General features: G+C 37.9%; 1 protein-coding gene across 1 annotated transcript in view; it reads left to right on the plus strand.

The window, feature by feature from the left end:
- The window catches only part of pappab (pregnancy-associated plasma protein A, pappalysin 1b), a gene marked incomplete at its 3' end in the record, with an annotated part of 110031 nt that overhangs the window by 59736 nt on the left and 33660 nt on the right, over nucleotides 1-16635 (plus strand). The window contains exons 12-14 of the mRNA XM_084115092.1: nucleotides 889-1024; nucleotides 1149-1362; nucleotides 3049-3217. Of these exons, the coding sequence (XP_083971218.1) occupies nucleotides 889-1024; nucleotides 1149-1362; nucleotides 3049-3217 (519 nt within the window). The remainder of the gene's footprint in view (nucleotides 1-888; nucleotides 1025-1148; nucleotides 1363-3048; nucleotides 3218-16635) is intronic.

Below are 16635 nucleotides of genomic sequence, written 5' to 3' on the forward strand. Positions count from 1 at the left end.
CACCTATAGCTGTCAGAGCTCATTCAAACTAAAGTATGGCAGCTTCCAAAGCCTTGTTGTCAGGGGTATCTCTACAAGAAGTTTGTGATGTGGCCGACTGGTCCTTTCCACACACATTGTGAGGTTCTACGACCTAGACTTGGACTCCATACCGGGGTCTTGGGTGCTCATGTCCTAGGTTGTGCTTGCCAGGATTCACACTAGACAGGCACTTTTCAGTACTGTGGAGTAGGTATTAACATTCCCATAGTGTCTTATCTTCCAAAGCAGTGTGAGTTCCCTTGAAAAGGAGCATCTCAGGTTACAACTGTAACCATGGTTCCCTGAAAAGGATTCGAGACACTGCATCGCCCTGCCATACTTCATGCATGCCTGTGATCGACTTGCGTCGGCCAATCAGATGCTGACATTGTTTGGTCCGGATGCGTATTATAGATTCCTGGTCATAGCGTGTAACATCCAACACAACATCTTGTTCCCTTACAGTTACAGTTGTTACCTGAGACGTTTTGTCATCTGCTGCTTTAAATGCTTGAGCTCTTTAAAGCAGGATGGATTCTGATTGTCCATCAATGTTTTTATTGTTCACCAGCTGGAAAAAATCATTCTAAAAGTGATTCCAACGATGTCGTTCCTCTATGATGTTATCATTATAGTTGTGGTGTGAACTCTGCTATTCTTTTATATTTCGAATTATTTTTAGAACTACATCTTCATTGTTATTGTTCTTGGTGTGAACTGGCCTTAAGACTCGAGTTAAGAATATGCTTATGACCGTTTAATCAATAAAATATGTTGATCTAGGAGCAAATGCTACTTGGTGAAGTCACAATCACCAATAAAGCAATAGAAATGACTGTCAGTGAGCATATTTTCATCTCTCAAAAGGCCTATTACGCCCATCCTATGGTGGCTGCTGCTGTCATTATCCATCTGGCCGCTGATGGAACAGCTGATATTGACACAACACAACACAACATTACTGTTCAGCTGGTGGACACTAAGGAGCAAACCCACCCTCTTGGTCAGTCTCACCCCATCTCAATAAAATGTTAACACTGTTTTTACTCCAAGCTGTGTGTTTCTAGAAAACAAAAGTGGAAGGTGAATTTTGTTTTGTATATTGTGAAATGGCTGGATGGTTGTAGGGGACTGGAGGCTGAGCTGCCGGAACAATCCAATGGTGATTCCTGTGAGTCACGACCTAAGCGTTGCTTTCTACCGGACAAAAGCGATTATAGTGAGCTTCGGCTCTCCTCTGGTGGCCATCTCAGGTGTTGGGCTGCGCTCCTTTCAATATTTTGACCCCATCACTATCAGCGGCTGCCAGAGCAATGAAATCTATAACCCCATGGGCCAAAGGTGAGTAGATAATCTACCATTGCTCCCTCTCATGTCAGTGTTGAGAGTAAATGTTTTGCCAGACCTTAGCATATCTAACTAGCGCTGAGATGTAGTCTAAGATCAGATATTACAATATTATATGTCTAATGCAATAGTGACAGTTTCTGAAGATATGTTGATGACACTTTTTTTTAATCCTCTATTACACAATGTGTGGTAAATACATTTTCTTCACTTTGCAAGCACATGATGAATGAAAGATGACAATAAAATTATTAATAATGAAGGGATGACTTTGAACAATAAAAAGCTTTCTCTTGGTCACGCTACATCCTGACAGTCATCAGCAAAGCTTTTTGTTTTTCAACCATTAAAAATATGATTCACATTTGTTAGTGAGCAAACTTTATTTAATAGTGATATAAATTATTTGTTTGGTATGCGAGATTGCAAAATGTGTTTTCTTGTTAAATAATTAATTTGTGCAACAGTGGAAGTGATACAGATGCAGTAATATAGAGTAAATGTTGCAGTTATGATCTAGTTTTTTTTTTATTGTTTCTTTTTTATTTATTTATATTATTTTATCAGTTGTAATCACAGTTAAATGGTGTACCTATTTAACATTTAAGTACAATTTAAAAACAAAAAAGCCAATTTTCTGTCATGTAATAGTAAAGCTTTCTTTGATTGAATTTGATGAATTCATTTCCATTGTTGCACAGTTTTGCTTTCATAAAGGTGCGGTCACATTGCCGAAAATGTTCTGCTGTCAACAGTATACAGCTCACACAGTAGTCATTTTCAAACCAAGGCTGCATCCAAAATCGCATACTTCCCTACTATATAGTAGGCAGAAAAACAGCATGTGACAAAAGAAGTATGTCCGAATTCACAGTACTCATAAAAGAGTAGGCAAAAAGTACCCGGATTACCTACTTCTTCCCGAGAGATTCATAAGTGTGCATACGATGGACACTTTACCCATAAGGCCACGGGAGAGGATTTATGAATGGCAGTGAAGCAACGTAACTGACGCTGGTAGGTCACATGATAAATACAACATGGAGAATGTAGTACGTCCAGATTACATTCATGCTACACAAATTCATACTAGAACATACTTCTTTAGCAGTTGTGAAGTAATTGCTTATTCAAAATAAGTATTTACTCAAGAGAGTATGCGATTTTGGAAGCAGTCCAAGTGTAAAGTTTACTTTTTCATGTGACACAGTTTGTAGTTTGTTCCTTTGACTGTTGTATTGTCTCATAATAATTATCTCATTAGTTCCCTTTGTTTGACCAATGCATTTATACCCTGAGTTCTACCTTAGTCTCTGTCCGTCTTCGTTTACAAATGAGTTTTGTTGTGTTTCTCCATGTGTACCTTGTATACAGTATATTATTAAAGCCTGTTCCAGTGTATTCTCCTTCATCATGCGATTCATTAATACAACCAGCCTGTGACGCCAAGCAGCTTTCTGTTTGTCACGTGACCAGCTTGTACAATTTCTTTTGAATTGACAGGATTTCCCCCACGAAAATTTGCAGAATAATGGTAAATGTGGCCGCACCTTAATAGAAGCAATAGAGGGTTAAAGTAAAATATATAAGTGGTGTAAAAGGACATTTTACCCAGTAGAATTGATAAGGTCATTTAACTTCATATCATCATAATACATGGTAATTTCTGTAATCCCTCAGTTGCGTTCATTACTCGTGTGATGCCATTGAATGTCAGAAGCCGATGGTCAGTAATGCAGAAATGAAGTGTAACAGTCCTGGATACTTCAATGGAGCTCGCTGCACCATCACCTGCAACCGAGGATATACGCTGAAAATACACCGTGATGATGATATCATCAAAACACAGGTACAGTTTTGTTAATTCCTATTTGTATATTTGTGGATGTTACAGTACACTGTGTGTGTAAGTGTGTGTTCACTCTTACATTTTTTGAAGAGTATTTTGACCAGGTTTCACAGAGAAGCACACAACAACACAAACATACACAGCCACAGTTACACACACACAGCAGTTTACATTAATTTAAACAATAATCATTGACTCATGCCCTGACCACATACAGAGAAAGTAGCAGTAAAGATTTATGACTCACGTAGGGTTTGCTAACCAAACTGTGAGACGGTAAGTGAATGGTCACAATAGCTGGCACTCAGGCCAGTGGGCTCTATGTTATTGGCTTGATGTTGTTTTTATGTCTTTCTCTCTGCCTGGAACTGCTGGATGTGTTCTCCATGTGGCTCAAATAAAAAAGAAGCTGTAGATTTTTCAAATCTTTTTCAAGATTTTGCAAATAATAGTGACATTTACATATTTAAAAAGAATATATATATATTAGAAATAGTAGACATAAAAAATCTAAATATATTTACTAGTATATAATCACTTTTGATCAATGCAATGTGTTATTTTTGAATAAACACATTTGTCTATTAAATCAAAACTTAATGACCCTAAACATTTGAACACTTGTGTATTGTAATACCAGTCAGAAAATCCTTGTTAAACACAAAACTCTCAGCTCATTTATTAGTCAAAGTGTTATTCATTGAGTTGCGGACAATCAGTTTAACCAATTCAGTTTGAATTCACCCACTGAATTCAGCCATTTAATTAGGCTGAGTACTGGTACAGGATTGAGATAAATTACAAAAAAAGATATAGGCTATTTTGCCAGACCAGATGCAGTACAACAGTTTACTAGTTAACTATTTTTGTCTTCTGATGTCATAAAAATGTCTAGCAAATCATTGGTGTACATTCACAAGTCTCATAAGGCTCTGCCTTGTGTCTGCGTACCTGTTCATGAGGGTCTGCTTGTGTCTTGCGTGTGTGTGCCTTGCACATCTGTTAATTGAGCTTGCATTTTCTGGTTCACCGCTGTTTGAACGTGTGAAGAAAGTGTCAGAGTGTAGTCGGTCAGGATGCAATTTGTTCAAGTCTATTTGACATCAAACAGTGGAGCACCATGCTCAACCGCCACCACACTCCCCGAGGACTTTGTTTAAGGCACAGCCACGGATCAGTGGCACTGCAGATCTGCCGGCCCAGTACGCCCTTGCTAAGCAACGGGCAGCGATTTCTGCAACCCGTTGACCCCGGTCCTCCAAACAAAAGGCCAGTGGTGGCAATGGCAATCCTTTACCCCACACCACCTGGCCAAGTGTTTCGCACTGTACTAACTCCACAAGCCCCCAGCCATCCTTCACCCCACCCATTCACAAAGAACGTTTTGGGCCATTTGCAGCTCAAGCAACTCTGTTCTGTTTTCCAGCGCTTGTTCTCTTGTGATATTGACAGAGGGAGAACAAGGGGAAGAAAGAAAAGGGAAAATACTAACGTAAAAAAAAAGACGAGAAAGTGCTGTGTGTTCTTTGTAAGCACTTGGGCTCTACTGTATGTTGGGTGGGTTTCTGCCAGCAGCCGCAGTCGACTGAGAAGCTTGGCCTGTGAGTTATTACGCATTTGGAAGGAAAGGCAGCAGGCAGTTTTTCTCTGCTTTTGGGAGGGCTCAGCTTATTTAACAGCGGTGCACATTGGGGTCCAGGGCTGGGGGCTTCAGGGGCCATTGGGGAAATGTCTAGTCCGGTTATGTAAGGTAAGAGGGTATAGTTTCCATAAAGATGGCCACGGCTGTTACAGGAACTGTAGTAGTGCTACATTTACAACACTACACTGTAAAAGAAAAAGAAAAACAGAGTTCTGAAATAACATTGCACTCCTTTCTCCATCACTTATCTATTTAAAATGCACCCATAATCCCACCCATATATATTTTTAAAATATTTCTATTTAGCTTTCATTCATTTTTATTTCAGTTTTAGTAATTTTAGTACTTAAACTTTTTTTCTGTTAGTTAACAACATTTCTAATTTTCAACTAGAAAAAAAAGTTTGTTGAGACAAACTTTAAGTTAGCTTGAGAAAGCCGGACCAGAGAGTTTGAAGAAGTTAAAAGTAGTTAGAAGTTTAAAGTAGTTAGAAGTTTTAAGTAGTTTGATGTTTAAAGTCTTTTAAATTTTGATTGATAAATTAGTTAGAAAGAAAGAATAGTTAGAAAGAAAGAAAAAAGATTAGTTAGAAAGAAAAATAAATAAATATTAGTTAGAAAGAAAGAAATATTAGAAAGAAAGAAAGAAATATTAGAAAGAAAGAAAGAAAGAAAGAAAGATTAGTTAGAAAGAAAGAAAGAAAGAAATATTAGAAAGAAAGAAAGAAAGAAAGAAAGAAAGAAAGAAAGAAAGAAAGAAAGAAAGATTAGTTAGAAAGAAAGAATGAAAGAAAGAAAGATTAGTTAGAAAGAAAGAAAGATTAGTTAGAAAGAAAAAAGAAAGAAAGATTAGGTAGAAAGAAAAAAATGAAAGAAAAAAGAAAGAAAGAGAAAGAAAGAAAGAAAGAAAGAAAGATTAGGTAGAAAGAAAGAAAGAATGGTGGATTAGTTAGAAAGAATGGTGGATTAGTTAGTTAGTTAGAAAGAAAGATGGATTAGTTAAAAAGAAAGAAAGAAAGAAAGAAAGAAAGAAAGAAAGAAAGAAAGAAAGAAAGAAAGAAAGAAAGAAAGAAAGGTGGATTAGTTAGAAAGAAAGATAGATTAGCTAGAATGAAAGAAAAAATTAACGGTGGATTAGTTAGTTAGAAAGAAAGAAAGATGGATTAGTAAGAAAGAAAGATGGATTAGTTAGAAAGAAAGAAAGAAAGAAAGAAAGATGGATTAGTTAGTTAGAAAGAAAGATTGATTAGTAAGAAAGAAAGAAAGAAAGAAAGAAAGAGAAAGAAAGAAAGAAAGATTGGTTAGTTAGTTAGTTAGTTAGTTAGAAGAAAGAAGGAAAGAAAGAAAGAAAGAAAGAAAGAAAGAAAGAAAGAAAGAAAGAAAGAAAGAAAGAAAGAAAGAAAGAAAGAAAGAAAGATGGATTAGTTAGAAAGAAAGAAACAAACAAACAAAGAATGGTGGATTAGTTAGTTAGAAAGAAAGAAAGATGGATTAGTTCAAAAGAAAGAAAGATAGATTAGTTAGCAAGAAAGATAGATGGATTAGTTAAAAAGAAAGAAAGAAAGACTGATAGAATGAAAGAAAGACTGATTAGTTAGATAGAAAGATAGATTAGTAAGAGAGAAAGAAAAAAGATTGATTAGTAAGAAAGAAAGAAAGAAAGAAAGAAAGAAAGAAAGAAAGAAAGAAAGAAAGAAAGAAAGAAAGAAAGAAGGATGGATTAGTTAGAAAGAAAGATAGATTAGTTAGAAAGAAAGATAGATTAGATATGATAAATAGATAGATTAGTTAGAAAGAAAGAAAGCTAGATTAGTTAGAATGAAAGAAAGGGGGGAGGGGGGGACGCCGCTGGCAAAACCAGCAATGCAAGTTTGAGAGGTGGCACCCTGACAAATCTCGCGAGAATCAAGACTTGCTTTACGGCACGACATCACATACATCAACAACATATGATTCAGCCTCTATGGAAGACACTAGCACACATTTCAGACGTGAATCATGACAGAGTTGACAAAGAAAACGAAGAAAGCGCGGTCGGAAGAGTGCAGAGAAGGCTCTGCATGAGTGGTATTTACGACAGTAACGTTAAATACAAGTACTCCACAGCGACTCTAGGGGTCGCTGTTTGAGAAAAACGGAAACTGCATAGTGCCTTTAATATATATACTGACATATTGCTTGAGACTTATATAAATATTAAAATTAAACTTGATTTGGAGTTCTTCTTTATTGCACAATGTATATTTCTTAATATTAAGCCTATGTGTTTAATACCACTCTTAGTAAGGATAGTATGATCATTGTATAATTTAAATGCAAGATATTTAAAGTGTTCATAAACTATAACTCATCTACTAGAGCCACTACTAGAGTGGATTGTTTAATACCATATTGAAGAAGTGCTTTTGGGCAGTCAGACTTTTCTTATAGAGTTGCACATAACTGGAATACTATACCTATAGAATTAAGAAATTCTACATCTTTTACTTCTTTTTCTGCATTGATAAAATGTGGTTTTTGGATAATCAATAATTTCCTCATAATCTGGATTAGTATCTTGTTTGTGTCTTATATTTAAAGTCATTTTGTATTTGTGTTAATATGCTCTGATTATGCTTATGTTTGCTGGAATGTGTTTTTACATGATTTTGCAAGGACCATCCGTTGGCCCAACGACGGAATCCAACGACCTGGCGAAGGTATAATGCGTGTATGCCTTTTCAGCGCTCCAGTGAAGTTCACTTAATTTATTGGAATTTAGTTTCAATATTACTTTAGCTCTATGCGTAATCTGACTCCAATTTCAAATGATAATCAAATTTAGATTGTGTTTCTGATTAGAAAATAATCATAAATATTGATTATGAATTAATTTAGATCTTTGATTATTCTGGGCATCTCATAATTTCAAATATTTGTTCATTACGGACCTAGTGACACTTTCGCGGGTCACGTCGCGACTGTGCGCTCACGATCACAAACTAGCCAGTCCTGAAATAGTCAGAGGGTGCAGTGCAATTATTTTACCCTAAGCGGCCGCTCACTACTCACCCATAGGTGTAATTTTTTTATAATAGTTGCAGCGTACAACATGCTAAGTCAGGGAATAGTCAGAAATCAGAAGGTCTTCCTAAGATGTGCCCCATGGTCCATTCAAAGTGCCTTCAGTTTGATCTATCCTGGACAAAGATTTGCGGAAACACCAGACTGCACTTTTAATCTATTAAAATGAATGATTTCTGAATAAATCAAGATGTAACATTTATTTGTCAGGTAAAAATGTATCATGCCAATTACAGAAGTAAATGATTAAAAGCCCATTCAGAAAAATACATGACATAATTTACTCAAAGATGACTCTAAAAGTAAGTAATGTTTGACATAACAGCAATGTATGGGGGATGATCCTGGTAAAGGGTCCCAAAGACTGCTCTGACACCCAGCCTTAAATACCCAGGCGAGAACAAAAAGGGTTATACAAATATTGTTTAGAGTTGTTTGGGCCAATCCATGTACCCCAGGGGGGTAGCACCTGGTTTCTTGAGATATCGTAAAGAGATATCACCCAGAGAGGGGAACCGGATTCTCCTAAGTTCTCAATCTTTCTCATTAAACCAATGACTGCAATGAAATTAAGACCATTTTACCAATCGCACTGAGACACTTAAAATGATACCAAACATGAAAAGGAAAAAACAACATATTCACAAGATACACCATATGTGATATATAGACATTCTTAATGAACTTTCAGTGACTTGAGGAGGGAGAGGGGGAGATAGAGGGGGATGCAGAGATAAGGAAGAAGGACAGTTTGGACAGGCGATGTCCTGTGTCTTTGCTATATGCTGTCCAGGGTGCATTTTATGGCTTTATTGCAGGGTGAGTTTTATTTTAACAGGAAAATCAGTCCTTACAATTTTTTTTAATGTTTTATGGACTTGTGGATTTTTCTTTACCATCAACCTGCCAGGGACTACAGATGAAAATTAGCCTGGTATGGTTTTGAACACGTGGATCTAAGGCGCTACCTTACACCAGAGGACTCACACAAACTTTGTGTTATCTGTCTCTACCCGAAGCACGCACGTGCAGCTTTTGAGGGAGCTGGATGTGCCCACTGTGACAAGTTCATGGTAAAAAAGGGTTGCAATTTGAGCTGGCTGAGGAATTCGGGGAAGTAGTGAATATTTACCAATCTCGTTAGGCGAGTTCAAGCGATCTTCTTGATTTAGGAGCTCGCTCAATGGGTTCTTCTGATCATGCAGAAAGCATGTTGCTGGCGCCAGACCTTCATACTGAGGTAGAAAAGTCTTGGAAGAAACCATACTTGGCTCGTGCCTTTCCTTTCCAGGGTTGAGTTAGCCATCTTCACTTAAGGCTCCAGCCTTGCACTCAAAGCTGTGCCAAACCACCGCGTGGCTTGTATGGAAGACGTATGTGGCAGCAGGCCAGGCTGGTGGTGCTCTGCAGAAGCATCCTCTTCAGAGGCCTAGGTGATGTTAGCTTGGGCACACCTTTACATGCCCTGCTTTCAATATGCCTTCCACAGTCAGTGTAGCATATGGCCCTACCTTTAGAGTAAGAGCAAGATAAATGAGACTAAGGCACCTTACTCCTTGAATCTTATTTATCTCTCCTCCCTATTAATCTTTTGGTCTGGAAGCGAGAGTATCTCTCTTGGGAAGCGCTCTACTCACATTTAGTTGCCAAATGAATGTGAGTAAGGTACTTTGGCTCTGGATAGGCTTTGAAGAGTCCTAACTCCCCTGTAGTTCCTGTAGGGTTAAGCCTGGGTCAAGATCTATTTACTGGTGTGCTTCTGCCTGATTGTATCTCCCTCTTTACTTATTAAAAATGGGAATGCAGTCTTCACCTTGGTTCATGGTGGTTAGCCGAAGTGAATTGGGCAAACGGTTTGAGGCCCTGCACTTATTCACCCTCCCTTCCCTATTGTATCAGCAGCAATTGGACGGTTGTTGCCTGGTGGCTAATTGATAAGGCTTTGGCTCCTTGTAGACTCCCTTCCTAGTCTGCTCTTGAAACACCCCTTAGATTGGAGTTGGATGAACAGAACCATATTTATGAACTCATAGGATTCATTTTTTTTTTTTTTTTTCTCCAGTTATTATAAGAACTTAAGTAGGCATATGTTGGACCTAGATAGAGGTACTTAACCGATGTCAGCATTGAGCTATTCTCCCCCAGTCATGTTGGGGTCTTAAAGTAAAATATAAGCTCCCCTGTGGTCCCCTCTGGGTGTTGTGATAGAGTGGTGATAGAGTTGTAGGCATATTAAATGCTGTACTGTTGTTTCCCTTAGGCTCCCCCTTGTAGGGCAGCAGTTGTAAGGTTGTAGTCTGTAGGCTAGTTAGGAGCCTCCCTTTCTTACCCCTAAGGGTAGAGCAGGAAGAATGGATCTTTGAAGGGTAACTCGCATGACTTCTTCATTTATCTCCCTCTCCATTAGTTGTAGCTTTAAGAAGGGAATTTGCTTACCTTTGGGAGGGTGTTCTTTAGGTATATTGCCTTTACCATAGGCAGGGTATGAGCTGCTCTCCCCCAGTTATCTGGGGTCTTTATCATTATCAGGGACTACAGGTGGAAATTAGCAATTGTTGCTATAACCTGGCCCAAGACACATTCTCTTGTTTAACAAGTTAACAAGTTATGTTTATTTGTGCATTGTCCCTGTTTCAAATAAAACAATTTTCATTTCCATTTAAGCAGGGCATGGCTCCCCTGCGGCCTCCTTGGGGTATTGAGCCTGGGTATTAAGAATAGTGAGGAAACAATGTTGTATTGCTCTCATTTCTCTCCTTCCCTAAATTGTAGTAAGGATTGGCTCCCCCTTGGTAGAGCAGCATAAAAAAAAGTTAAAAACTGTTACTGAAGGTTGAAAGCCTCTTAGAATCATGCTCACAGTCTTTGCGCTGCTCTGGCGATATGCTAGAGCAGGATAAACATAATTTTAATTAATCCAGTTCCATCTGTTCCTCCACAACAATGGTTGGGTCCTGAGGTAGGACTTTAAGCCCAAAGTGTACTTCGGCCGCCCGCGTTCCGCGACGGTCCGCTCACTGTCCGTGTGACGTAATTTTCATCATCAGGAGGGTCCATGGACATCTGCACACCCCGTCCACTAGTTAATGTGTATGCGCCGAACTCGTCTTTCCGCTCTCACAGCCAAAGGAGTATACTTTGAAATGATTGCATGCTCAACTGTGCACAAGACGGAGTAAAACATGGAAGATGAAGTATACCCGGGCCTTTACGCTCCCCTACAGGTATTGCTCACGATTGTAGTCGACCTATGCTTAGAGGACCTGGCAAGTTTGGGCAGTCAGCCTATGGACTCCTGGCTTTTTATGACAGCAGTTGCTCAATTAGTGATTGTAGGTCTCTGAGCAGGTCCACGAGACAACTTGGACAGTGTTTCGGCTTTATGGTACATAAGTAGAGATTTAGCCCCCCTGCAGTTTCCTTGGGGATTGAGTTGAAGTGGCAAGAGCCCTTCCTCTATGCACCTCATGTATTCTCATCCCTTTTGATGAAGTGAGAGCCTTTATCTCCCCCTGAGAAGTAGTGGTAAATCAAAGGTTGTAGTCGAGTAGTCCCTTTGGATAAGCGTTAGAGCTCTGCTCAGGAGGGGAGTGGCTTCGCTAAGCAGTCTATCCCCTTATTTACACTGCACACGTCTGTGGCGCATTACAGCTCCAACACGGCCACCAGAGCTGATCGTGACCGCTCTAGTCAATTCTTGTGTTTATAACAGAAGCACGTTTCAGAAGCAGCCCAGAAGCGGCTCTCCCCGCTGCTTGGCTAAAGATAGGAGGATGGTCTATTTTTGACGGACGCCGCGTCCAAGCCACACAGGCACTGTATGTGAAATATAGATAAAAGATATCTGAGGATGTATTTTAAAAGACTAAAACACAGCTAAAAAATTTGTATCCTTGTCGTTCATAACTGAACTGGAGTTTTAAGTTTATCAACAACAAAGTAGGAAATGGCAATAAACATAACAATAAAAACAATTAAACAGGACAAACATAACCATTTAGCCAACTTTACCATGGTAGAACCCCAAAAATGAAGAAAAAACACAAAAAAATTAAGAAAAACAATGTCAGACAGGCAAATCTCATGGTCTCATGAATCCAGTTGCTTCGCTTCTGAAATGCTCCTGGTGTGAGATGGCACCGCAACAAAACCTCATCAGAGCCGTAATGCACCATATGTGCAGTATAAATAAGGGGTATGACTCGCAATTTTGCGCCTGGGGGTTGACGAGCCTTGACTATATCTGATTGACCTGTAGTGTCAAATTATTTTAATAAATAAATTAAATAAATGAATATGTTAAATCACCATTCAATAGACCGCACTGGTACTAGTAAGCAGCTTACCATTAAGACACCACTTGTCTGCTGCTGCCTGAACAAGACACCGGACACGAGCGGTGCGATGCGACAAAAGACAGTTGAACCCATTATAATCAGTGATGTGGTCTACACTGGATACGGCGCGACGCGAACGACAAATCTCCGACAGTAAACTGATGCCTCGTTCTGCTTTGTAACAGACACTTTTTCGCGTCTAGGATAAACAGCTGTTACAACGCGAGCAACAATGGCCGCGTCCGGTGTAGACACAGTGTTAAAGCCCATTCTGCCTATAACGCTACGTTACAACATCAAGCAATATTCTAATAATTGATATAATTATAACACTTTATATAGGGCCATTTTGCATAAAGAGTAGCCTAGTTTCACGTTTAGTACATTTTGCTGACTACTTATTTAAAATAGTATAAAAGTACTGTACATATGTAATTAAACACATTTTCATTGTGGTATTATTACTTTTACTTTTGTAAAACGATCTGAGTTCTTCCTCCACGGGTAGAGACTAGAGGAATTAAGACTAATAATAGAAGATAATAAGGTTTTGCCAGTGACACTTTTGATATATTTATTGATACGTTGATAAATTATTTTTTATATAACATGACTAAATTAAAAGACAAAGTCATTAGTGAAGATTATGCAACAGTGTTTAGAATATAATATAGAATAGAACATGCAATGCAAACTAGTTTGGTTACAGCTCAAATGTATTATTCTCATTCTATAATTCACCCTGCCTCCATTACATATCTTTGTCACACAAGTGTTTGATCACCACATTTGAGTGATCATTGCAAAACATGTTTATATATATATTCTGTTTATGTATGTGTATTCTATATACAGTACCAGTCAAACGTTTGTACACACGAATGGGAAAGTGTGTCCAAACTTTTGACTAGTACTGTACTATAATATACAGATAAATAATATTGCTACTGTATTATAATATACACATAAATAATATCGGCTGATATATCGATATTGGGCTTTTTTTACTCCCTAATATCGGTATCGGCATCGGCCCCAAAAAATCCATATCGGTCGGGCTCTAATCAAGACACAGCATCTCGTTGCCATGCATCAGGTTGCCAGCACGTCTGCTTCAGACAAAAGAGTTGATGAGATATTTTGCAGACGCCCTCTTGTACTCGAGGGCAATCCGCTCATGACATCATAGACTGCCATTGGCCAATAGATTGGTGTGTTTAGTACACCTGTTCAGACACCGATCACTCTGAGGGTGTTCCCATAGCGTTGACTCCAGACGCCACATCTCATTTGCCTTCTCAGGGAACCGGGGTTACAGTCGTCTGAGACGTTTTTCATCTAATATTTATATTTTTTATTTCAGCTTAATTTCATATTTAAAAAAAAATATTTAGTTTTTGTTTTAGTTAATGAAAACAACACTGATTTGATGCTTTTCTGCAGTAATGGTTTAGTTTGATTGATTATTCTAGCTTACAAAACTTAACAATGTGTTCCCAAACGTCCCGCTCATCATTTGTTGCTATGGTGATTCATTGTGTTAGTAATTAGATCACACCTGTTGGCCTTTTAGTTCATTAGCATGTGCATTTAAGTCCTTCAGGTTCCTCAGTTCTTTGTCTGGTGTTGTTTGTGCTACTCCAACTACTCATGTTGGATTATTCTCTTTTTGATTGGTTTAATAAAGTTATTGCGCTGTTTACTAGCTAATCTCATCCTAGTCTTCTTCGTGGACCTGTATATGTGACAAACATTCAGTGCTTAAAAAAAAAAAAAAACCTTACCTGAATAATTTATCCAGATTTTTTATAATTCATAATAATAATAATACATTCATCACATGTATTTTTAGAAGATTAAAACAGTGTATAGTATATGAATGAATGAATGAATGAATGAATGAATGAATGGTTTTATTTCAAACATATAAAAATACTACAATAAAAGCTAATGGACAAAGACAAAACAAATTAAAATAAAACAAAAATCAAAACAATATTAACTTGTACATGTCCGAAAAGGAGTAGGAAGATGCATACGCTTATTTAATCCTACCCCTTCTCCACTATCTTAATACATTATTTACAATTTTACTACATATGTTTATCCCCACACACTAAAAAATACAAAGGAAACATATATGTGTACATATGTAAAAAAAATATATATAGTAATTCTCAATTTAGTCTCTTTCAGTCAAATATATATTCTTTATTCTTTATTTTTATTTTCCCTTTTAAAGAGTATTGTTATTTACATTTTAGACTCAGTTTTTATATCAGATTGACTGAGCAGTGTTCCAGGAGTGCTGATTTCATAGACAACCAACAGTTTATCCTGCTTTGGTTTCTGTGAAACTATTTTCAGTGCAAAAAATAAATAAATATAAATAAATAAAGAATAATAATAAAGAATAATAATATCTGGACATACTGTGTGGGTGTGCATATGAAATAATGTCTAATAGTAAATGGTCATTAAGAAAATTGTGTCATGACAGTTTCAGTGTTTACCCTACAAAATGTGACCATATTACCGGTAAGCTTGCGTGTGAGCTAGAGAGATGATGACGACAAGGCAAGGGAGCCCTCGTACCTTTACAGAGCGAAAGTGCTGATCCCAGCACAGTCATTACAGCTTATCAGTCATCTCCAGGGAGCTCATAATATGTGTTCCTAAAGGCTTCAGTCAGAGACAAATTAGCCATTTCATCATTAACCTGTTACCGTAACATCATTGAGAGGATGCCAGTATGGTCCTATTGGGAAAAAAAAAAACAGACAGACAGAGATAGATGTGTTTATAAGATTGTGAGCCAAGCCAAGCATCGAGGGTTAAGATCTCGCTACCCATCATGAATGGAGGACAGTTTTGTGAGCAGATAACTACAGCAACAACAACCACTACAATGTCATGTCTTTGTGTTAATTTCATGGCCCCTTGTTTTTGCCAAGGTGTTATTGAAAGCAGAGCATGTCCTGAAATCACTGTTAGGCAAACAACATTTCAACAGTGCAAAGGGAAATGGAGAGTTTGAGGTTTGCTTTACCCCTTCTGCGTGTTTGTGCGTATGTGTGTTTCGAGCGTGTTTGCTTACGTGTGTACTATGCATTCGTGTGTGTGCGCACGTGGAGAGAGAAACACAGGATGGGGCAGGGGTGTAGAAGAAAAGCCAACACAGGCATCTGTGTTGAATTAGGCACAGTAGTCAGTGGTAGTTAAATACTCAGTGGAGGAGGAATCAGCAGCTGTAAAGTTTTAAAAGAAGGAAACTCCGCACGCAGACACCCCCCTCCGCAACTTGCCACCCCCCAATGTGACGGCAGTCCCCTTCCCCTATGTAAACCAGAACGGCCTGTCGTGATATAACTTCAAGCAGGAGCAACGTGTTTTTGTGTTTTCGTTTGTGCATGTGACACGGATTATATGCTGTACAGGTGGGCATTTAAACAGCCCCCTGCATGTGTGTGTTTCTTCAGTTCAACCACAACAGCTTATGTTTTCCTTTTCGTCCCACACAGTCCCTGCGACTGTGGTCATCTCTTTTACTGCTCCTGTAATGCAGTCAGTGTCGGTTAATAAACCTTGTGTCTAAACTACTATTGAGCTTTGAAATGGCTTTGAGAGAGCCAGCGATGTCTGGGCAGGGAAAATTAGATGACGCTTTTATGTACTTCTGTAGCCACTCACAGGTTTTATAAAGAAGGCAGGTATGTGCAGTAACACGCTCTATGGCATTATGACATAGACGGCAGCCTCTCTGACCCTAGGGGGAGATGTTGAGTAGATTGTGACTGCTGATCTGTTTGGGATTTTATTAAGCCAGTGATATGAGGTTAAATAAAAAGTATTTTATTACACTGCTGCCTTCACATGAAGAAGTGAAATGGAGATCTTTTTTTATAAACAGTTGTTCTGTTATCATTTATTTTGATTTGTTAGCTTTTGCTTCACTTCATTTAGTTTTGTCCTATTTTGTCTTTTGTCTTGTACTCAAGTTTAGTTTTTTTTTTCTGTATTTTTAGTTTGTTTGTTTTTTATTGTTTAAGTTTTTACTTACTAACTGTTTTGCTTTGCTTCATTTTGCTTTGTTTTGCCTGCTTTTTTACTTTTATCTTTTGCTTCTGCTTCATTTTTTGTTTTTATTCTTTTTACTTAGTTTTTTACTTTTAGCTTTTGCTTCTGCTTCATTTTTTTGAGTTTTGTTTTTGTTTTACTTTATTTGCTTAGTTTAATTTTAGCTTTTGCTTCGTTTAATTTATTTTAATTTAGTTTTGTTTTTGTCTTTTATTTGTTTTGTTTTTTTATTTTTGTTATGCTTAGTTTAACTTTAGCTTTGCTTAGTTTAATTTAGTCTTTGTTTTTCTTTGTTTTGTT

The sequence above is a fragment of the Abramis brama genome, assembly GCF_963993115.1.
Source record: "Abramis brama genome assembly, chromosome: 5".
NCBI classification, from domain to species: domain Eukaryota; kingdom Metazoa; phylum Chordata; class Actinopteri; order Cypriniformes; family Leuciscidae; genus Abramis; species Abramis brama.